The 25,793-nt window shown below is 33.7% G+C and overlaps 1 protein-coding gene across 1 annotated transcript in view; it reads left to right on the top strand.

The window, feature by feature from the left end:
- Positions 1–25,793, top strand: part of PAN3 (Poly(A) specific ribonuclease subunit PAN3) — a 181,464-nt gene that overhangs the window by 31,305 nt on the left and 124,366 nt on the right. Inside the window, exons 4-7 of the mRNA XM_090372386.1 lie at positions 1,813–1,963; positions 12,978–13,168; positions 16,912–17,088; positions 25,389–25,446. Coding sequence (XP_090228512.1) covers positions 1,813–1,963; positions 12,978–13,168; positions 16,912–17,088; positions 25,389–25,446 — 577 coding nt within the window. The remainder of the gene's footprint in view (positions 1–1,812; positions 1,964–12,977; positions 13,169–16,911; positions 17,089–25,388; positions 25,447–25,793) is intronic.

The raw sequence follows: 25,793 nt of genomic DNA on the forward strand, positions 1-25,793 counted from the left end.
ATTTATAAATACAGAAAACAATAATGGACCCAATACTGAACCCTGAGGGACTCCACTAATAACATTAGTCTACGATGAGCAGTGTCCATTGATTACCATTCTCTGTCTTCTCCCCCTCAACCATCCCTTTATCCGGCACCTCCGTAGCCAGGTGGGAAGGAGCGGCAGTGCGTAGCACACGCTTCTTGATTAGACCGGGGTCCAACCCCTCACCACCAAATACGGAGGATGCGGAAAGGTCAGGGAATGACCACCGCATATCCCGGAGCAATATGGCCTTAGTTGCTAATGCTCCTAAAAACCAAATAACAAACAAACAAACATCCCTTTATCCATAGCAGCAATTTGCCTCCAATGCCACACTGCTCCAATTTGTGCAGCAGTCTTCCATGTGCAACAGTATCAAAAGCCTTTCTAAGATCCAAGTATATAATATCAAAGTTATTCCCTGCATCCAGTTCTTTTGTGACTGCATCGTAGTATCCAATCAAATTGGTCAGGCAAGACTTCCCCTTAACAAAACCATGCTGTGTCTGAGCTATAACTGAAGTCTTGTCTAGATGATCCTGCAGTGCTTCTTTAACCAGTGCCTCCATTAATTTTCCAGGAACAGAAGTTAAACTAACAGGTCTATAATTACTTGTGTCGCCCTTTGATCCTGCTTTGTGAATTGGGGTCACATTTGCACATCTCCAGTCCATGGGCACTTCCCCTGAGTCCAAGGAAGCTCTCATAATTATGGCTAAGGGTTTGCTTACTTCCTTTGCTGCCTCCTTTAATATAACTGGATAGATCTCATCTATCCCAGGTGCCTTTCTTGTATTTATCTTCAACAATTTCTTCTCCACTTTACTCTCAGTTATTACAAGATTCTCTAGCTTACTGCCAGAGTTGAATACACCTCTGGCATTCCCCTCGCTGAATAACTCCTCATGTGTGAATATCGATGCAAAATATTCTTTCAGTTTGTTAGCTACCTGAGCAGGATCATCAACAGTTGACCCGAGTTCTTTGACTATCCTTTCTTTATCCTTATTTGCACAGTATGTTGCTAACCTCTCCATCAAAAGGATGCACTGTTATAATCTGCTTTATTTCACAAGAATATAAAATTTTCCCCATTTTTAGTTTTATTTCCACATTCTTTACTTAAAACATAATTTTTACAACTGGAGAAAATGATTTAATAGTATGGTATTTTTTTTGATAAACTTTTAATGTAATTGATGAAATATAGTGTTTAGTTATCTGTGACCATTATTGGAAGTTATTGAATCAGAAATGTTGCATTTTATTATTATTATTATTATTATTATTATTATTATTAACATTAGCCATAAGGTGCAAGGAAGCCTGAGGCTTTTGCTGCACCAGCCAAAAAAAATTCTGAGTTACCCTGAGAGAGAGAGAGAGAGAGAGAGAGAGAGAGGAGGAAGGGAGGGAGGGAATCACCAAGAAAGGGAAGAATGATGATATCCAGCTCAGGACCCTGGGTGTTGTTGTTGTTGTTTGTTTGTTGTTTGGTTTTTAGGAGCATTAGCAACTAAGGCCATATTGCTCCGGGATATGCGGTTTTCATTCCCTGACCTTTCCGCATCCTCTATATTTGGTGGTGACGGGCTTGAACCCCGGTCTAATCAAGAAGCGTGTGCTATGCACTGCTGCTCCTTCCCACCTGGCTACGGAGGCGCCACCCTGGGTGTGCCAAGCCCATACTCACCAGATGTTATCTTATAGTATTGTGAATTTTATAAGTATTTTTTGTTACATTGTTTTCTTTTTTGTATGTGTTTGATCATTTTATCATTTCAGACTCCTAATCATAATAATACACAATTTGTCACCATATCCAATGTAATGGGACCAAGTCGTCTTACCCATAGTATGAGTTCCCCTTCTTTTTCACAATTTGGCATTTCATCTACACAACCAGTTAGTGCAGCATTTGGTCATTTTAGTACTGGTAAGTGGATATTATTCAGTGAATTGATTTTTATATATGCATATTTCATTAAATTTTCAGGAATTCTCAGCCTGCCTGTTGGTTTATTACTATTTCTGTGATAAGGCATAATTTATTTATTTATTTTTTATAGAACAGAAAATACAAGAAAGAAATATGGAAAATGTATATGGGCACAAATCTCAGATCAGTGCCAGTGGAAGGACTTTGCCTTTCTTTTGGTTTCTTAGGATTAGTTTTTGACAAAAAACTGACTTTCCTAGAGCATATCAGTCACATAAGAGTCCACTGTTTGAAGAAAATGAACATCTTGAAGGTCCTATCCGCTATATCCTGGGGAGCAGACAGGACAATCCTACTACGTTTATATCGCCTTCTCATTCGGTCTAAGCTAGACTATGGTGCCCCAGTCTATGATTCGGCAAGACCTAGTGCCCTGAGATGGCTCGATCCGGTACATCACTGCGCACTCCGTTTAGCCCTTGGAGCTTTCCGCACCTCACCCGTGCAGAGCCTGTACGCCGAAGCTCAAGAACCTCCTCTGCAAATCAGAAGACAAAATCAATTACTCTCTTATGCAGCTAAAATAAAATCCTTACCAGATCACCCTCTACACAAAACTCTTTTTACTTCTGAATGGGAACAACATTATCAGCAACAACAAAGAATCAATAAACCTGCGAATGTAAGATTAAAAAACCTTCTTCTCAGTAGAGAGCTTAACCTAGATAACATAATTCCGCTGACGAAGCAGTCTACCCCACCATGGATAATCAGACAACCTTTATGCGACTTCTCCTTCCACTTCTGGGACAAACAAACCCTTTCCCATATAAACCATCAACAGCTGCACGCTGCTTATAAGGCACAATTTTCAGATCATTGCTTTTTATATACAGATGGATCCAAAACTGATTCTCATGTGGGAGCGGCAGTTTACTTTTCTGACATCACATTGGCCCAAAAACTCCCAAAAGACTGTAGCATTTATACTGCAGAACTGCAAGCCATTATGTTAGCACTAAACGAAATCGACCATTCAAGTTTTCAAAACAGCATAATTTTTACTGACTCTCGTAGTTCCATGATGGCAATACAAAATATCAGTTCTAACAAACATCCACTACAACAGCAGATTCAATACAGAATATCCAAACTCCTTGAACAACATCGTAACATTAGATTTTGCTGGATCCCAAGCCATGTCGGAATACATGGTAACGAACAAGCAGACAGAGCTGCTAAAGAAGCCAACAACAATATTTCCGCATCAGAATATATCTCTTTCTCAGACTACAAACGCGTTATTGATCACAGTGGGATACATCACTGGCAGCAGCAATGGCAAGTACTTACCACTAACAAATTGCATCAGATTAAAAGATTACTCCAACCATGGAAATCCAGCATTCAGAAAAATAGACGCGATGAAGTGATACTTGCTAGGTTAAGGATAGGACACACATATTTCAGTCACTCTTATCTTTTGCGAGGAGAAGATCCACCCCTATGTCCTATCTGTCACACACAACAAACAGTAGAACATGTACTGATTACTTGTCCAGCCTTTGCAGATGATCGCCGAAACTCCTTCAAAGAGCTAAACAAACATCACTCCCTCACTCTCAAAACCATACTGGAAGATAGAAAAAATATAGCAGATGTTTTTCAGTTCCTCAAGAAAATAAATTACTATAATCAAATATAAAACTAAATATTACCTATTACTCTTGGAAATTATTAGCAGCAATATACCAATTAGAACAAAACCGATATATTAAATCTTACAGGCGCATTTTAGCCACAGTAGCTCTTGCGCCAAGAATTCTTAAATCAAATCAAATCAAATCAAAGCCTTTCTTTTGTATATGTTCCTGTTCTATTTAAAAAAATGGATGTCTTATTCCAGGATTAGCATTTCATTCAAATATTGGAATGAATGTGTAGTTTTCATTGTGCATTTTAATTTTATGAAATCCTTAATGTAGGAAACTGCAAATATCTTTATTGCTGTTTTTATTCTCATATAGTTGCTTCAAAATCCTGTGGGATTTTCAAGTTTTTTTTTCTTCTCTGTAGCTTTATCTTTATTATATGGTCATTCATTCCAACATACAAAAATGTTTCATAATGTGTGGATCATACTTTTGGGATCAATTCGAGACTTGAAAATAATGAAAAAAGTTCATATGAACATATGTCCAATTCTGAATGGTTACAGGGCTATGACTGAATTTAAAAAAAAATAGCTATGGAGTTTACAGTCATAAAAAAATAAATAAATAAGAATAAGCAAACATGTACCTAGTATGAATAAACATTTTACTAGGTATGTGTCTAAGTTTCGTTTTCATTTATTATTTTTTATTATTGAAAAACACCATAGCCATTTTTAGTACATTTCATATATATATATATGCCGACCGGGCTAGCCGAGTGGGTAAAGTACCTGCCCGGCAACCCAAAGGTTGTGGGTTCGATTCCCGCCTCAGGCTTGGATCAAAGTACTGCAAAAACCTTGGGAGGTGCAATATGGCCACAGAAGCCGATGTGCCAAGAACTACCAAATCAAAAAAAAAAAATATATATATATTCAGTTATTGTCTTCACCATGTCCATCTGTCTGCATGTAACAACTCAACTTCCAGTGGATATGCTTTTCATGAAATTTTATATTTGGGCTTAGGAATTCTGCCATTATTATTTTTTCCATACGAATTATATGGAAAAATGAAGTTCGTAGATTAAATGTAGTTTTAATGCAGTATTGTTACTTTTAGGCAGCCCATGCACTCTTTGGGTGTATTGTTATTTAAGACTTGTGAGCATGGTACACCTGTATAGAGAGAGAAAAGGACTTAAAAAAATAATAAAAAACAAGACAATATGGGAGAAAAGTAATAAATATACAGTTGTGGTTAAACTGAATGGCCAAGTTTAGAGAATGTAACGCTATAGTTTTATTAAGTGTTCTATGAAGTTATAATCTTAGTAATTAATTGATAAGGAGATAACTATATTTACTTTTCACTTCTATTAATTCAATTAATTTAGGGGAAAAAAATTAACATGCTTGAAATGTAATGCACTGTGTACACTAACTTGTTTTAAAATTCTTACAGCCGTAGTTCTGTAACCATTCAGAATTGGACACAAACTTTTTTGCTATTTCAGTTTTGGAATTGATATAGATATAGCCCACACTTTATGAAAATTCTGTATATTTTAAGTATGGATGCTGGTTCATTCTTATTGATTTTAATGGCATATACTTAGGTATGTTCTCTGTATTTATACATGTCTAATACACTGTCTCTAATCCATCTAATGAATCTCTCAGATATGGCTAAGTTACTTTTTGAAACTAACCAAATTAAATTAGTTGACTAATAAAAGTTTAATTGAAAAGTTGTTCTGAGAAAAAATTATTTCAAAAGAAGTTACTTTCAAGGTTTTTTTTATTTTTATTTTTTTTATTTATGCTGCCCAAGTAAATTTAGTAGAAATGCTTTGTGCTACAAGAGCTATACAACATAATTTACATTGTACCTAATTTATTTAAAATAGGAAATGGCTTGCATTTTAAATAAATATTTTTATTATATATATATATATATATATATATAATTAATGTTTTTTATATATATACAGTAAACCCCCGTTATTCGCGGGGGTTACGTTCCTGAGAAATGTCGCGAATATCGAAAACGCGAATACTGAGTTATGGCTCCCATAGTAATAAAGGGGTTCCGTTTCAAAGTATGAAATATATAAGAAAAACTAGTCTAAAATTTTGTCTATGTATGTATTATACGTACCTTCATAATATGACTATGTACATAGACAGTACATAGTGAAATGCAAGCATATGGCATCGAAATGAAAATAAGAAACAATTTAATATTAAATGTAATATTTATTAGAAATTTCAAACAAATCTTTCAAACCAGCACCTTTGCTATCTAAAAAACTTATCCCACCAGTGTGCTATCACCAGTTTCTCTAAAGTGTTGATAAAGGAGTTTTGCCTTTTCACGAATGATGAGTGAACTTAACGGAATTTTATTTTGAGTTCGGTCTTCTATCCACAGATTGAAAGCCTTTTCCATTTTTTTCTAATTTAACATCACGAGTTACAAAGCAAATTTTTGAAACAATTAGCGCGTTTTCACGGACACTACGGCGGATTTTTTCTTCCAATTTTTTGATTGATCGTACTGTTGACTCATTGATTTTATAACGTTTTGCCACTGAGGAGACACTTTCACCATTAGAAATTTTGTCTAATAACTCAATTTTATTCGCTAATGTCATCACCTTTTATCTTTTCACATTTCCCTTGTTATTCGTAACCATATTTTTGTACAGGTTAGAAAGAACTTGTCCACAATAAAGTCACTTTCTTCCGTTAACACACTTGAAAAAGTCTGTTTTACACTGCAAAATGGTAGATTTATCATTTTTATAAGCATTATAAATTTATAAATTGATAAATTTATTCAATTTATAAGCATATAAATTAAAAGCAAACGACGAAACCTTCCACGACAAGTGCATAACACATACTGAACAAGGATTAGTGAGAAACATCCACGCTCGCGATTTTGTCACCTCTCCCCCCACCCACTGAGCGCTGTTTTGACCGGGAAAGATAATTTTAGCCATGCCCATGTTTTTTATGGCGGAAAATATTCACGGCGCTTTAAAAATTCACATTTTTTTAGGTTTCATTTTATATTAAATCAGTGATCGCAAATACGCGAAACCGCGAATACAGATACCGCGAATAGCGGGGGTTTACTGTATATATATATATATATAAGGAAAAGAGCATTTTAGACTATTTTTGCTTACTTGCATAATTTTGCACTAGCACTTTTTAAACGGTGGTGAATATTGCAAGTCTTAGATTAAATAACATTATAAACTCCTACACAACAAGGTACATAAGTATTATACTACTTTCAATCAAATGACATTATCAAAAGGTAGTCTGGCATAAAATAAAATATTTTTAACAGAGACACTGCTATTTCCGCTTAAAATATTTGACTGTTTGATAGCAACATCTTATCTTTTAAATCAGTGGTTGCCGTCCTTTTTGAGCTCATCCCTTTTATCAGATATTATTCTCTTGCCTCCCCTTCACATGGAAATCAAAATAATTTTTCCTGTAAAAAACTAGTTTAAAAAATATTATATTTACTGTAAATATTTATAAAAATATAAATGTTAATTATTTTTATGAATACCTTGTAAAAATGTTTTACTTGATATTTATAAAAATATTTGAATACAAATTTATGAGTATTTTTATAATGTATCTATGAATTCCTAAGGCTTTTCTGCTGAAATAATGTCCATAATTATTTTTATTCTAAGAACTATTCAGTATTCTATTTAATCCATTTACATTGAAAAAACTTAAGCAATATTTGGATGTTTCAGATTTAATCAATCTATTTTTTCATGACTACAAAACGAACATTGGTAGAAAAGGAAAGGGCATTTGTATTTGTGATATAATATGTATTCGTAATATAAATGTATATTTGTATTATAAATAAATTATTAAATAATTGAAATATGCCATATAAAAATAAATTTTATATAATATATTGTCATCAAGCAATTCTTTTAAATCCCTGAACTCTGAACTTGATATGACTAGTTTACAAATGTTATAGTGAAGTAGCACTGTCTTTGTCAGTGTGATAAACACAAATTTCTAAAAATCCTCCTTAGAGAATGGTGGCAGTTCTGTTAAATAAATGACAAACTAGTTCATTTTGTGATACTATTTGATTGCAATGGTATCACCTAGTATTCGGTGTTTAATAATATTTTGAGTACTTGCTTATCAAATTTATAAGATACTCACAATATTATCAAATATGAACCTGATGTAACTTGCAACATGGAGCTATGTCAGGTTTTGACATGACATAGTTTGCAACTTGGAGACCCACGTGGCCAGCTAAAACCATCCTAACAAGCAACTCAAACATATAGCAGGTTTTCACATTCAGCTCTACTAAAAATATATATAATCTGAGAAATCCAAGCCAATCCTCTGATAATGAATGCCATTTTTTTTTTCTCAATCTTTTGGTTAGATTTTTTTTTTAAGGCAAAAATTATAGAAAGCAACATAGGTGTCATCTGTAAACTAACTTGATGCCCTGTTACTTTCAACAAGAGTCTTCCAACTTATGTTAGTTAGTTAGTTAGCGGAGGGGGGGGATTATGAGTTACATTAAAATTTATCAAAAATAACTTTTCAACTTTTAACTTTTTATTACCCATGCCTCTGTGTGTTTGAAACCAGAGCACTGAGAATTTCAGAACCAGAAGCTAGCAATTTATATAAAATTTTATTCAGATTATGTTTGCTGTTATTCAGTTGTACTATTTAATTTTAGTTTGAGCTTAACGGTACATTATTTATAGTTTAAATGTGTTTTGTTAAAATAAACTTGTTTAATGATTTTATAATCACATATTTGGAATCAACGAAGAGACTCTGTTAAATACATCTGTAGTAGGCCACTGAACCTGTGCAGTGTGATTTAGGATTTCCTCACTGTTCAGATTTAAAGAACTTAAATATCAAATAAGTTATGATAGGGGGTATATTGTTGAAAGTGTTGCATGTAAGGATAAAAACAACACTTCAAGATGACTGTTTTATTTAAATCACACACTCTAAGGATCCTTCTTTGCTGGATATTAACTCAGGAACTAACTACATTACATAATAAAACTAAAATTTTTTTAAAAATAGTCTTTTTCAAAAATCGACACAATCACACAATCTTACAGTCCATAGAATTCTGAGAAACAGAAGAAAGACAAAGAATACAGGGTAATGGTTCACTAGTTTGGGAATTGGGTGATATAATCATCTGCCTTAGAACATTTGGGCTGACCTGTTGAAGTTGTTGGTGATCCTAGCAAACCTCAAAATCTGAGTTCTCTAGAGGGGTGGGGGGAATCTGTTATAGTTTGAGAGGCATTGAATTTGAAAGAGTTCAGCCAGTGGGGAGGTTGTTAACTCTGTCCTTTCTGTTCATCTGATATTTATAAATGGCATGGTCATGTTGTTCTCATTAGGCTAAATGATTACCTTCCTCCCTTCATCATCTGATCGTAAGACATTCTTATGTGGGAAAAATTAAGGGTCACTATCTGTTTCAGGTTATCAAGTTCCACTTGCATTGGACTGTCTTATGGAAAACTGATAAGCTACATAGGAACACACTACTAAAGTACTAAGATGGAGAAGACTAACATTGATGTGGTCTTTTATGAGAGTCATATTGTTAACTTCTGGAATATCTCCACATACCCACAATTGTAGTGAGGACACCTAACACCTTCATACAAACAGATTATGAATGAACATAAAATGGCTAGAAAGCTGGGGGTAGAGTCATAATACCTTCTTAGTGGCCAAGTTTCTTCAAATCTGAAGCTGTCCAACTACAACAGATTCCTTCTTTTCCAGTTTCCCCACACTGGTTTCTTTTTTCCTTTTCCAATTCTCCACCAACAGGACCACTAGTTTCCATGGAGGTCCACTAGAATTGCCAGTAACTTAAAACAGGTTAGTTCAACTGTTCCAGAGCTATGAGTGATGTAATTCAACTGATGAACAGTTATCCCTGTGCTCTCATTTATATCTTTTGTTTCCCCTAGACTTACAAAGACAGGAAATCTATTGTAACAAACGTTCTTTGTTACAGTAGATTTCCTAGCAACCTCTAATATCCTGCACTCTGTACCAGCCAGTTTCTGTTTGGACTTTGCATTATTTGTCAAAATTTTTAGCCTTATGTAATGTAGTGTTCACTAGAGAGAACCCCGGAGAGAGGTGCCAGTACATCGCTTGAATATAACCATAATATTTAATACTGTTGTTTTATTCTTAAAGAAACTTGGTCTCTTTTTTTGGTTTTGATTAGTGGCATGGCCACACAGTTGCACTTTATTTGAGAATGCTAATAAACATTAAATACCATGTTGTGCTCCTCTGTATTCCTCTCTCCATGACATCACAATAATATACTTTAAGTAGTGAATCAATAATAATTTTTTCTGTTTGTTTTTATGAATATTCATTTTTAAGTGGTCAGTGAGCCTATTCGGGAGAGTTTTCTTGCCTTTTTTTTTTCAAATGATTTCCTTTATAGGAATAAACAGAAGTCAAATAAAATAACAACAATGGAAATTGTCTGTTTATACTTCAGGACAACCACATGGGAAAAGGAGTGTTTGTAACTTTATTATTATAGCAAACATGCATCACTCAGTAATTGGCATACATATTAGAAGTAATTTTTTTATTGGGGTTACAGCCATTGTTGTGCATTGGTCTCTCTTATTACCCAGAATAAAGCATTGTGGTAGAATATAATTTTAATTACCAGAGAGAGACACTATAGTCTAGGCTAGATTGTATATTGTGTCTTGGTGTTCCCCTCACCCCACTCTGAAATATAATTTATGTGCTTACTTTCCCACATGTTTAGATATTAGCTTTTCAAAATTTTTTTTTTTTTTTTTTTTAATTCAGTTATAGTGATCAGAACTTAATATAACAGTTGTGCAATGCATCAGTGAAACTTAGTTTCAAGGCCAAAATGTGGGTTTTAAAAAAAATTAATTTTCCTAATGAAAATCAGGGAAAAACTTCCAATTTTGAAATTTTAACAATCACTGATTTGTACCGATAACATAGTTAAATGTTTTTTGTCTGCCATTTTGTCTTCTTCCACTGTTTTATATAAGCTTATTTCCATTCTCAAATAATTCATTAAAAATATATACTGAACCATTCAATATAAAAAAAAGCAAATTTTAGATTATACTTAGCTTCCATCTTAACCCTTTAGGTACTGTGCTCGGTTATAGACAAGCCATAGATTCAACAGCTGTGTTCTGTGACTGCATGTAGTTGAGCTAATAAAACTTGTACAGATAGGTGATATAATTTGTTGGCTTTCAAATATGTCATCAATTGTAAATATCAGATGTCAGAAATAGAAGTCCTGTTTATAAACCATGAATATGTCACATGGCTCCAAGACAACCGATACCAGCAGATCAGGCAAGTTGCAGTTTTGTTCCTGGTAAAATGTTTTATCATGTGACAGCATCAGAAGTATATGCTGCTAACCTCTATTTCATCATCTGATGAAATAGAGGTTAGCAGTGATTCGGGTATGTTGTGGGAAGTTCTAATTCTTACAGAGAAACCAGGCAGTCTACAAAGAAGCTGGAAACAAACCAAATGAAATGGTGTAGGAATGAATTCATTCCTAAAATGTTTTGTTTGATGATAGTGAAAGAAAGTAGCATTTCCTGATAACTGTAGTGATCTTTTTCATTCTTTTTATTAATTTTTTTTTAGTTTTTTGAATTTTTTTTTTTTTTTTTTTTGATTTATATTCATTTGAAAATATTGCACCAATAAAGGCATACTTCTTGGCACAAAATGATATAGATTTTCTATTTTACAGAAAATCTATGTCATTTTGTTGACTGGATATATCCTTGATCTAATAGTTTACACTGGATCCAGACCTTAAGTATTAGTAAATGGAAATTTAGGTGTAAGCAGAGTTATTGTAATATATTTATTTCAACCACACATAGGTGAAGGTCATTAGTCTGTATACAGACTACTGATTTCTTAGGAACTGCATGAAAAGAAAACCAAAAAGGGAATGCCATCTTTTAATTTAAAGGAAAAATTATTTAATGGTGCAACACAATCATTCTGCACAAATATTATGATGGCACTGCATTGGATGGACAGAAGGGAAGCTAGGATGCTTATAACACTTCAGATAGACAAGATGGCTGACACTTCCAGAGTCTACAAGAAAACAAAATCAAAAATAAAGTCAATGTTTAAATACATATAACAAAAACATGGGTTCGGTAGACAGGTTTTATATGATGCCAAGTTCCGTATTGTGTGTGCACAAAACTATAAAGTAGTAAAAAAAAATGCTTTTATATTTTGTGAATATGTGCTTACTGAATGCTCATGCCCTTTACCAAAAGCACACCAGTAAGAAATTCCTGTTCTGTAGTTTCAGTTATCTATAATACAATAATTTTTAGAAAATTACTGTACTTTCATAAAAGGGAGAAGTGGCAGAAGGAAATCAACTGAAAATACTCTATAACTAAGTGAACATCACTGTACCCACTGAACCTACTATCCTATGGATGAAAATTACAATGAAATACTGCTGTGTTGAGGGTTTAAAAAAAAAAGGAATAAAGATACAAATATGTTCTATATGTGATGTGCGATTGCATATTAATCCATGCTTTAGGTTGTATCACACTACAAAATTTTTTGACTAATTTATTAAGTTACTTTGATATCCTTGTATTATGTCAGTATTCTGACATTCTCGTACTATACTAGTATTCTGATATTCTTATGCTATACCAGCAGTGAATATTTCTTAAGTTAGTATAATATGTTCCATGCATAAAAATTAAGTTTTGTGGCAGTTTTCTTAGTTTTCAGAAAAGTCAACTTTTTTTAAAAACAACTCAGGAAAATAACTCAAGTAACTCAGTACATAAAGAGTTAAAAAGATGTTAAAAGATTTCTATTGCCGTCTTAAAAAAAAAAAACTTTCAAACTGAAGAAAAGCATTTTTGTATTTTGCAAAATTTCTTTAATTCTCATTGGGGCAGAAGATCTGATAAAAGTTGTCTCAGTGACATCTTTGTTGAAAGAAAGAAATGAGTAATGCAAAAGGTGGGACCACAAGATGTTTAACTTAGTTTCTGTGAATTTTTTTAGTCATTAAATATAAACAAAGCATTTGACCACTTCTAGCACATGAATATTTCAAGAAAATTCATCACTAATAAACTTTTAAATCATTAAAAATTATGCTTAATAGATAAATTACATATGACCTATTTTAAGCTTTGCATTTATTCTTATTCAGATTTTGAGTATTTGTCTATATATTGATTTCAGATCCAAATAATACTGCCAGATTGTCTACCGGTATTGCCCATGTAACATCATCAGTGGTCTCTCCTCAACATTCTCCACTACTCAGTAAAAGAAGTAGATCGCCATTGTCTACTGGTTATTTGAGTGCACCAAGTTCATCATCTCCTACCCCATCTCATGAACAGTTTTTGACCCCAGCAACAATGTTTCAGGTCATCATTGCCTTAACCTCCTTACTCAGATTTGAACAGTTTAAAAAAAAAGTTTCTGGTTTCTGATAAATTTGAGAGATTTTTTGGTTCTTTTATACACACACACACACACACACACACACACACACACACACACACACACACACACACACACACACACACACAGTACTTTTTTTGTAAAAAAATAGGTGCCAGTACTCATTCTTTGCTATCAGGAAAAATTGAAAATTAAAAGGATATGAAAAGTACTCTAAAAATTTTGTTTTCCTGATATTATTACTTTAGCAGTGATGTTTTTTGGAACAAGAACAACAAATTAAGTATATTAACACAGTTTATTAAGCATAAATTTATTATTCAAGTATATAAAAAAATAAGCAATATGTGTAAAATGTAAGTAAAACAATAATTTCATAATAAAGTTTTTGTAGAATATTCCAAATTTTTATTAAGTTCTCATCCGGCACACTATGCTGACTTCTTTTCTTACTGTTTGTGTCAGTTGCTGAATGATTTTTCTGAAGCAGCCACAGATCGACATATTTTGCTGGATCAAAGCAGGTCAGCAGTGGGCCTACAATTTTAAGAAATAGTAGTGCAGAAATTGTTTTTGTTATCAACGAAGCTCTGGTTGGGCTGACGATCAGATTCATTTGTGAAAATCCTTGTTCACATTTATTAAATTGGTATCGTACTCAGAGCATTCATCAAATGCTTCAGTTCTTCCAAAACAGTCTTTTCAATTAGGTATTCTCAGAATCCACGAATTGTATCTCTTTCATTTAACTGTAACCTAATTGACAATTTTCTAACTTAATTTTCACCAAATGCCAATATTTCATGTTTAGAAGGTTTTAATACCTTTGTTGTCCTCATTTTCCTTCTCCAGTCATAGATATTGTCACTAGTTCTTTGAACTAGTTAAATTTGAATTTTTTGAAACTGTACAAAATGTCGGTGTCATTCGGATATTCAGGTACTGTGATCATGTAAACAGAAATAGAGAAAATTTACTGAAAACTGTGGATAACTCACTTCTGCGAAACAACAGATGATTATTTGTCGGAGTAAAAGAAAATGACTCTCTCCTAATTCTCGAACGGGGCGCTTACAGTTGATTCACAGCAGTGTCCAACCTATGGCCTGCCTGGAAAGTGAACTAAAACAGCATTTTAAATAAAAAAAAAAAAAAAAAAAATTCTCATTTAATGTTTTGTTCAGTAAATGTAATTGTGTATTGTACTTAATAAAATTTTTAGATATTTTCAATTTTACTTTTACTGTTTTACATGTAATGAGATATGGAAAATGTAACACACTAATTTTTCTCGAATCACTCAGTGCAGCCTGCGAAATAAATCTAACTTTGAATTATTTCGAATATGGCCCCTGTACTGGAAAAGGTTGGAACCACTGCAGTAGAAAGTTGACCACAGCCCATTGTCAGCATCGGGAATACCCCTTGATCTGCTCACTGTTGATCAGCACGACTTCTCCGTATGTGGGACAGGTGGTCAGATAGGTTTTACGAGTACCACTAAGTTGTAGAATGGTAATCCCTTTGGCTCTTAATTTGTGCAGCAGCACTAATTGCCTAAAGGCCAGAAATGCAAACTGTGCATGCCAAGTTAAGTCTGTCCTAATCCATTCACTATATGAAAATTTTCTTCGCTCAACGGAAATGTACCTTCCAAGGGGAATTCAAAATAATTCGTTATAAAAGGAGTTCGTTAAACAGATGTCCAACTGAATAATTTAGAATTCTAAAAATGGTTATAAAGTTTTATATAGAAAATATCTTAACAATAGAGAGTGAAAAATGCAAATTTAGTTAAATAACTTGAAGCTTATTTGAATAGTAGGTAAACATGTGAAAAAAATATACGGAATATTACAAATTTTGAAGTTTACTGCATCCAAATGTCACACGTTACTGTTAATAAAGGTGCCAGTATGCCGTACCATTGCAATACCATTCCAAAAAAAGCACTGCATATATATATATATATATTTATGTTTGTGTGTGTTTACTGTGTACACATTTATAGAAAAGTTTTTTTTTTTTTTTTTTGGTTAAATTAGTTAATAATGAAAAAAAAAAAAAGTATATTTGGCATTAAATTCTGCAAAATTCATCATCTGGATGAAACCTTTATTTTGTATCTATCTTCACTATATGTCTTGATTTCTTGCAGCAAAAAGAGGATCCCTCTCCTTAAATCTGATCCCTCGGGAGTACCCGAGGATCAGATTTGAGTATTATGCCTTTTGCTATCAAAGTGAATTCCATCACGGAACAACTTCCTCCAGCTATAACCTGTGCCCTCTACGTTTGCACTTTTAGCATATTTTCTCAATTCTCCAACATGAGGGTAATAGAGAAATTGCAACGTTCCATTGACTTCCTGAACTCGTGGACAATGAATAATGGCTTCAGGGTCTCACCGCAAAAGACTGTCAGTGTACATTTTTGTCATAAGCGTAACCTTCATCCTGAACTGAGACTTGGACAAAATTCTATTCCAGTATTACCAGTGACTAAATCTTTTGGGCTTGTATTTGATTAGAAAGTTGACCTTTCTAGGATGTATCCATCAATTACATGTGAAGTGCATGAGAGGGTTGAATATCGTATGTGCAATCTCCTCTAATTCTTGGAGTACTGACTGGTGCACTTTATTGATACTAAATACTAAAATCACTCGCTCACCAATTGGCTAACAAATTTATTTGAATCCTTGGACAAATTTTGCAAGAATTGCCTTTTCACAATTCACCCATTTCCTCTTTTAGTCTGCACTTAAATCTTTTGGTACTCATTATGTTAAAATTTTTTTCATGCCAGCTTTCTGTGGACTCTGTGATGGATTCATTCACGTGATATGTTTGGTGTCTTTACTATATAATGTGACCCAATCTGACAATCTTTCAAAATCAAGTCGCAAGAGTGTCAAGATGAATCCAGCTATGAATGATCCATGACTGTGGTTAACACAGACATGGCTCATTCATGCCTAGCTTTGTTTTTGGTGACTCTATAACTCCTTTTGAATTCAGCAGTCTATTTTCATTTGTGTTGTACTGTGGACAATCATTATGTAATCATCATACCCTTGTGATTGGTTCCAGCAGACTGAATGTGAAATAATAATAAAAAAGTTATTACTCAGAAAAACTGACTTACATGCATCTAAAATTTGTAATTTAATATTATCACTTTTATTTTTATTTTCAAGTAATAAAATATATGGTAGACTAGACTCCTTTAAAATGCCACTTGTAAGAATTGGAGAGTGAATGAACTCATTAATATGAAATATTTTAAAAATAGGATTAGTTCCCCCTCTTTGGATTTTTAGGAAACAAGTTATGGGATTGGGATATTCCCACCCCCATAATATATCATTAATATCATTTATGGAAAATTTCTTAAAAAGGTTATTATATTAGAGTTCATTTTTCAATAATTATTTGCTTGTTTTGTTTTTCAAGAAAAGCTTATATCTTTATATAATTTGGATGTTTCCCTACCTGTATGTAATAAAATGGCTTAATTGAATGAGAATAAACACATTCAAATTATTTTATTTACTGTATTTTGCTATTTAAATGGCTTATAAAAATTGGTGATCAAATAAATTGGATTTGTTTTCTAAAAATTTACTCAAGTTTAGTTATTGACTACATTTAGTTATTTATCATTATTTTATATTAATGCAGATATTATTAATGTTTTATTTTAGGAGTCTGTTGGAGGCACAACGTACTTTTATACGCAAGAGGAAAGCAGCACAGCAGATGAAAATCCCCCTTATATTTTGCCTGACTTTAATGTTTTTCCTGGAAATTCTGCTCACATAGAACATATGAAACCAAAAGCAAATGCACCTTCTTTCTTTCTCCAAGATGAATTACGAATGGTAAATTAGTCACAAATTCATCATATGATGAATTTTAATATAATGGTACAAATAAAATTTAGTCACCGATTATAAAAGCTGTTGAATCAGTTACTAGAGTATGTTACTGTTATGTTCTTATTTCACTGGTGTATTTCCTTCTGCATGGAAATTTTCTTTTGATTAAATTACTCAAATTCACAAGAAGTCTTTCAGATGATATAAGCCGACCGGGCTAGCCGAGTGGGTCAAGTACCTGCCTGGCAACCCAAAGGTCGGGGGTTCGATTCCCGCCTCGGGCTTGGATCAAAGTACTACACAAACCTTGGGAGGTGCAATATGGCCACAGAAGCCGATGCGCCAACAACTACCAAATCAAAAAAAAAAGATGATATAAAAACACCAGACTTCAGTAAGACGAATTTTAAAAGATTCAGAATACATGGTTTACGTTCCAAAATTGTATTATACATTTAATAAGGATGATTCAGATAACAGAATTGGAGTTGAAGAAAAGTTCCTCCAAATGTGTGAAAATAATGCAAATTTGGCCAGTGAAATCTTCTAATCTGACAAGGCAGTTTTCAAGGTCAGGGACATGCTACCAACACATTTATGTTTATTGATACTCAGAGAATCGTAATATCCAAATCAAAAAGGAGTTAAACTCGTTCGGCATTGTTTGGGCCAGAATTTGCTCTGAGGGGATTGTGAGACTTTTTTTTTTTTTTTCTTTCATTGGAAGTGCTACTTCAAGCAGCTATTTAATAATGTTACAAGATTTTTCTTATCCTAAAACTGAAGGTTTTTGTTTTTTGTTTTGTTATTTGGTTTTTAGGAGCATTAGCAACTAAGGCCATATTACTCCGGGATATGCGGTGGTCATTCCCTGACCTTTCTGCATCCTTCGTATTTGGTGGTGACAGGCTCGAACCCCGGTCTAATCAAGAAGTGTGTGCTATGCACTGCTGCTCCTTCCCACCTGGCTACGGAGGCGCCAAAACTGAAGGAAAAGACCTTTATTATACAGGATGTAAAAAGAGGTATTTGCCTGTATGTTATTCCCTCCAACTTAGGAAATTCCTAAGTGAAAAAGTACTAAGCAAGTGAATTGGGCACCAGGCCACTATTAAATGATCATAAGTCACCAGATTTAACCATTGTAGAATTTTTCTGTTTAATTGTAGAATTTTTCTGTTTAATTGTAGAATTTTTCTGTAGAATTTTGCTATTTAAAAGGCTGTCTATTCCAGGAAATTCCATACTGTATAAATCATAAAAAGAGGGATAATAGTGAAATTATAGTAATCTTATAATACCGTGATAAATCTGACTAAAAAATGAATTTTTTAAAGAGTTTTCTAAAGAGGGATAACTAAAAAATTTTGCCAAAATTAATCATGTTATGCAAACTTTTGCAAAACTGTGTTAAAGGGGCTACCTTCATGCATTTGGGCTGCCATTTTGAAGTATAATACCTTTATATATGACCATAAATTTTTGGGTTTGTTAAATAGTAGTTTTTCTGTTATAGTAAGTTTTAATAGTTTTTTTTAGTAGTTTTTCTATTATAACATTGCACTTTTCCAGAAGAATTAAAATAAAAGCATACCCTAACTTATTCTTTGGTGCATTCTGTATTTGCCATTTTTGAAATAAACCTTTGTCTTACCCATAAATATAGTTGTGCACAACCATTTGCAACACACAAATTGAGTAACCAGATAAGATCAGACTCTTTCTAGAACCTCTGTATTTTGCATTTATTGCTTGCATTGTCAGTTTCAAGATTGTTATCAAGGTGCTGTTTGGATGATTCTTTGAAGTAAAGAACAATAGGGGAAACAGAAGCAGGATAAAGTAAAGCCAAAGTGGCTCAGTGGCTGAATATGACTCACAATGCTGTAAACATGGTATGGAACCAGTTTCAAAACATACACACTATTTATTGAAAAACTACGAGGCCATCCTCATGTCACCTGCAGGTAAGGTGATCACTCATCATCATCATCATCCATTTTCAATCCACTGCAGGATGAAGGCCTCTCCAGCAACTTTCCAGTTCTTTCTGTTTTGAGCATTGGCCATCCATTTACTACCCAAAAACTCATCAATTTCATCTATCCATCTCCACCTTTGTCTTCCAGGTTTTCTTCTAGCTCCTCTTGGGTACCATTCTGTTATTTTCTTAGTCCATCTGTCATCATGTCTTCGAGCTATGTGTCCTGCCCAAGACCATTTTAGTTCTTTAGTTTTGATAAGAATGTCCTTTACTTGAGTTTGCTGCCTAATCCATGTGTTTCTCTTCTTATCTAACAGTCTGATTCCCAATATAATTCGTTCCATTCTTCGCTGTGTAGTTCTCATCTTCTCTTCCATTCTTTTGGTGAGTGCCCAAGTTTCACTTCCATAAGTCATGGTGGGGAGTATACATTGATTCATTATTTTACGTTTCAGACAAACTGGGATATTGCTCTTCAGTATGTGACTATATTTCCTGAATGCTATCCATCCAAAATTAATTCTTCTCTTGACTTCCAGCCCTTTATCATTTTATAGCTAATAACTTGTCCCAGATAAGTATATGACTCCACCTTTTCAATTACTGCTCCTTCAATCATTATTTCCCTTTCCATGGCATACTTGTTCATCATTACTTTTGTTTTAGCCATATTCATCTTTAGTTCAAAATCCTTACTAACTGTGCATAACTGATTAAGATTTTCCTCTAATTTTTTGGGATCGTGGCTTATAACCACAATATCATCTGCAAATCGTAAATGGTTTAGGTACTCTCCGTTCACATTGACTCCTTTCTGCGACCAGTCTAATCTTCTGAAAGCCTCCTCAAGGGCAGCAGTAAACAACTTCGGAGATATTGTGTCTCCTTGTCGAACTCCTTTCTCAATTTTAAATTTGCTACTGTCTTTGTGTAGTCTAATAAAGGAGGTAGCACTCTCATATATTTTCTTCAAAATCATAATATAAGGGGTATCTATACCTTGTCTTTCCAGTGCCCGAAACATTGCCTTATGCTGTATGGAGTCAAATGCCTTTTCATAATCCATAAATGCCAGGCATAATGGTGTTTTATATTCATTTGCTTTCTCCATTAGCTGTGATATTACGTGAAGGTGATCCATAGTTAAGAATCCTGTCCTAAAGCCAGCTTGCTCTTTCGGTTGATTCTCATCAAGTATTCTTTCTAATCTGTTAGTAATGACCCTTGTGAACAACTTGTAGATGTGGGATAACAAGCTAATTGTTCTAAAATTTCCAATTTCTGATTTATCTCCTTTCTTATGCAGCAAAACTATGATTGCATTATTCCACTTCTTAGGTGTCGCACCTTTTCTAATGCACTTTGTGAAGAGCCTTGCCAGTTTTTGTGTTATGTCTCTTCCTCCCAATTTTAACAACTCTACAGTAACTTCATCTTCCCCCGGGGCTTTCTGATTCTTCATTTTCTTGAATGCGTGTTCTACCTCATCAGGAAGAATATCGGGTATGTCGTATGTGTTGCTACTTTGCAATCCATCTTCCCCACTGCTGGCATCATTCCCTCGCTCCTTGTATAATTCTCTATAGTAGTCTTCTGCTATTTGAATTATGCCTTCTCTGCTGTTTATAAGTACACCATCGCTATTCTTCAGTTTCAGTATCATTTGTCCTTCTGTATTACTGCTCATGGCTGCTGATTTAAATTCTTTGTTTTCCCTTAATGCTTGTTCTACTTTTCTTGTGTTAAATCTTCTTATGTCCTCTCTGAGTCTCTTTCTAATGGCTTTGCATAACTCCGTATACTCAATTTTCCCCCTGTCAGTGTTTTTCTTGCTCTTCATTTGTCATCTTCAGTTCATCATGACAAGTGTTTCTTGACTAATTTTTTCTTCTTTGGATTTCTGTTTCCCTATAGGTTTCTTGGGCTTTATCACTTTCAGAAAGTTGTAATATTCCTCGTCGATATCTTGGTCCTGAGCAGTCTGCAGAAGCTCAAACTTGTTCTTAAGTTCCAGTACTACTGCTTTTTCTCCTCCTCTGTTATCTCAAAGACCTTTGTATTATTTACTCGAGTCAGTTTTTTTCCTTTCCTTTCCTACATCTATATCAAGTGTACATCTTGCCATTCTGTGATCACTTCCAACACGTCCTTATTCAGGACGGTAACATCATTCACAATATAACTTCTGTTAGTGAGGATGAAGTCGATTTCATTAGTTGTTAATCCATTTGGACTCTTCCATGTCCACTTTCTGTTCACCCTTTTCTTGAAAAAGTGTTCATTACTGACAGTCCCTGAGATTCTGCAAATTCCACAAGTCTTTCACCTCTTTTATTTCTTTCACCAATTCCAAAATTTCCTATAGTTCCTCTTTCTGCGTTGTTTTGCCTTTTTCCAACCTTAGCATTGAAGTCCCCCATAATAATAGTGTAGTGGGTTTTCTGCTCATCTAGAAGACTCTCAATTTCAGTGTACATTTCTTCAACCTCTTCATCATCATGGCTCGATGTTGGTGCATAGCATAAATCATTATAATCTTTAGCTTGTACCTCTTAAAAATCTTGATTATTAGTCTTGACCGCCTTGGTGATGTACCTTTTAAAAACAACATTTTGGAATTCAAATCTTTATGGACCAGAAACCCAACTCCACCTTCACTCCTTTCACTGTTTCCATTGGTGTACAGCAGATTATCACGTGATAAACTTATAAGTGATTCATTGCTTCTTCTTGTTTCAGCCAAACCGATGATATTCCAATTCACATTTTCTGATTCCTTTTCCAGCTCTAATATCCTCTCTTCACCGATGAGTGATCATACGTGATCACTATCTGGCCTTAACTACAAAGCATCATTCAGACTTTACAGCATAGCAATTTGTTACAGATGTATCTGGATACCTTCTTCTGCAGAAGGCTTCATGAAAAAAGATCTCTATGTACAAAGATCAATTTTCTGTATTCTCTTAACTCAGAGGTTCCCAAAATTTTATACCTTGAGTCCCTTAAAATTTTTAATAAATTTCACGTGCCCTCCAGAACAAGTTCTCGAGTTTCATGTGCCCTCCAAGTTCCAGAACAAGTGTAAATAAACAGATTTGACCTAAAAATTTAGCTATGAATATGCATACTTTTATAAATTAATATATATTTCATTACATTTAATCTCAAAGAAATAAAATGCAAATAACAGAAATAAATAAAAAACACTTTGTACCTGGATTAGTAGGATGGTTTGTCCATATTTTGTTTAAAAGAAAAAAAAAAAAAGTTCATGAAAACAAGTGCCCTCCCATAAAAACCAAGTGTGCTCCCAAGGGGTTATCCCCACACATGGGAACCTCTGCCTTAACCTCTATACACAAATGATCCCATAGAAAGAATTATGTTTTGCCTTATATTATGCTATTGTACATGCTAGTTATTCAGATGTATATGCATATTTATATAAAACAAAAGTGTAATTAAACAGAGACTGCTAGATAAGCAGTAAAGAAATTAATAAAGAGAGATATTTGATATAGCAAAAAAATTACAATTGTATGGGTTTATTGTTGGGAAATAACTTATATCTGGTCCTAACTGCAAATCATCATTAAGACTTTACAGCGTAGAAACTTGTTACAGGGTTTTGAGGTGAGCTTTCTGGGTTTTAAGGTGAGCTTTCTGGGTTTTGAGGAGAGCTTGTGTCCAAGCACACCATGAAGGGACTGCAAAGACTGAAAGCTAAACTGTAATGTGTTGAGAATGTAGTTAAGGTAAATAATATAAAAGAAAATGAAGGAAAAATTCAACTTATATACCTCTTTGACATTGAAATCCATTTAATTATTCTATTGTAAAATTATAAAAAAAATTGATAATTTGATTTGATTGAAAAAAACTGAATGAATGAATTGAATAAAATGGTCAGCAAATGGTTAGCAAGGGAGTGACACCATATCTGTGTAATCACATGATAACCATGAAAAAGTTGAATCGTGAAAAGATGGATATTAGAACAGCTTTTTTTTTTTTTTTTTTGATTGTTTGATTGATATGGAAAAAAGAAAGTGGTTAAGTGGTTAGAGCTATATAGCCCATTAGAGGAAGCTTATTTAATGAAGACTAGAGGGCTTCACCCCCTGCTTGCTGCACTTGCTTCTTTTGATAAAATAAGATACTTACAGAAGCTTTCAACACTCTGTCTCTTCCTCAGCTATCAATACATAAATACGTTACATATGGAAATCAAGAATGGTACTGCGTGGTCATGCTAGATAAACAGTTCATGTATGAGGTTTATCTAGCATGACCATGCTGAAACAGAAGCTTGTTTTACCACAGTAAAACAAGCTTCTGTTACGTATTTTTGTATTTGTTATGTATTACCATGTAACCTGTATTCCTCTTCTCCCATTGGCTGAATAAATATCACTAGGAGGAAAATTATTTTAATGTATAGAAAGATAAGATCCAGCAGTATTTACATGTTTAACATAGAGGTCATTACAAATGCATTGTGTCTATGTGCAGGAAATTAACCAAAGTTATTATAGTGGCATCATTTCATTGCATCTCTTATTGGCTTTACATATTGCCTTCACAAAAAAGTTGCCTGTGTAGTTATACTTTCAATAAGTAACACTTCCCAATAGAGAAGACTATTATTACTTACTCTCAGTGGATACCACCACCCAGTTGGCCATTTCAGGAATATATGGCCCTTCATCAGTGGATAGGTAGGTAGATATCCTGATGGTATAGTAGTTTACAACCCAGTTGTGAAGTTTAGTCCACAGTATAAGAAGATGCCAAAGCGTTACTTATTCAAAGTATAACCAAATAGGCAACTTGTCATGAAGGTATTCACAATATGAAATGTAATAAAACAATGCCACTATAATAACTTTGGTTAATTTACTTCATATAGACAAGATGCATTTACACCACTGACTTGTGTCTTTAAAGCTCCCCACAGTCTGAGGCTTTTCCCTGAATTTATATTAAGCATAGAGTTAATTCTAAACTAAACAAAAGTATGTACATTATTAATATTTTTTTTTATAAAGAGATAGTAGTTGGGAAAACAAATGCAAAGGACTTTTAACAGTCAGTGTTTGTTTTAGTAAATTTGGCTTTTAAAAAGATAACCTGATTTTTAATTTGCATGTAGAAAGGATATGTTATTAAAAAGAGAATACTGAAGTTGATTGAGATTGTGTGGAAACTAAAATATGTTACTCATATGAAATTGTCATTATGATATGCTATTTTATTGAAAAAGATTTCATCATAGCTGATTATGTTTGTGTGCGGGTAAGAATAATAATAATGCTGCTCAATCTTGAGTCAGTTATTGAGTTAAGGCAAATAAATGACTGATTCTGTGGGATAACTTGGCCTAAATTTGTTTGACCACAATTTTGATTGACCGCAGCTTGTGTAGTTTCTTAGCTTTTGTGAGAGAGGAAAGCCACACAAACCCATCTGAATTAGTGCACATTGACTGGATCCAGGAGCAGTGGTCTGTGATGTTCTTCATTAATAGGTCGATACTGTTCTTAAATAGGATTCTAAATGCACTTTCATCTACAAAGAATGGGGAATCAGATTCCATCCTGCTAACATTGCAGAAAGAGACATATTTAGTGGTGATGGTTTAATTGTGTGTGGTAGAATCACTTTCAGTAACAATGCAGGTTTTAGTTTGTTCTCCCGAGAAATTCTCTTGGGTGTAAGATTTTGAAGAGATCCTTGATCCCCATGTTCACCCTTTTACAGTAATCATTGGTTCAGACTTTTTTTTATTGGATGATAATGCATGCTATCTCAAAGCCTTCCTATTGAGCTGTTCCACTCATAGGCACCATTAGCATAGTTAAATCTTACATATCATGCTTATCCAATTGGGTTCCCATTACTTTTGGTAATATACCTTGGAACCATATATTTGTGACCCAGTGTACTAGATACACCTGTGTGTATCTTAAGATCACAAATATGTACCAACTACTGTGAAACTCCAGAAAAGATGTGCTATCATAATATGGAGATAAGAAATGAACAGGAGGTTAATTGATTGGCATTTATAATATCAAGATCCCTGTGTAAAATAAAACAATATTTACAGTTTTTACTTTAAATTAGCTTTAGCCACTTATACATTATGTATTTTGGCCACAGCTAATTTAAGCCACATATACATGATGTTTTGCAATTTCTTGCTTATTATTTTTATGTTACTTTACAAGAGAAATGATATATCATTAATTTCTATAAGTTTTATAAGTTTTTGCCATTCCTACTATATATGTTTTTGTTGATATATCTTTTTAAGGACATACTACATCGGCATAATCTAACTTTAGCTCAGGCTAGTCCAGATGAATATCCAGGTAATTCCTTTAAACATGATATATTAAGCAATTCTTTCCATTTATATTAATTTTGTTTCTTGATTTCCATAATTTATAAATATTACCTTTCTTAAGTTGTTTTATACACTGTACGACCGAAAGTATTTAAATACACATAGATAGCAGCTGCAAGAACTTTTAATTCAAAAAACCTAATATATAGTAGAGTAACAATAGTTGACTTATATGATAGTCACCACTCTCTCCTGGGCATACTTTCTGTAAGCTTCCAGTAGTTGACCAAATTCACCTCCATTTTTCCAGCAAAACAGCTGCTAAATAAGCTTGGAAGAAGTCCATTTTGGCTGCATTCTAATGTGGCACTC

Source organism: Mastigoproctus giganteus, chromosome 1 (assembly GCF_048544385.1).
Source record: "Mastigoproctus giganteus isolate SK-2022 chromosome 1, ASM4854438v1, whole genome shotgun sequence".
Classification (NCBI taxonomy): domain Eukaryota; kingdom Metazoa; phylum Arthropoda; class Arachnida; order Uropygi; family Thelyphonidae; genus Mastigoproctus; species Mastigoproctus giganteus.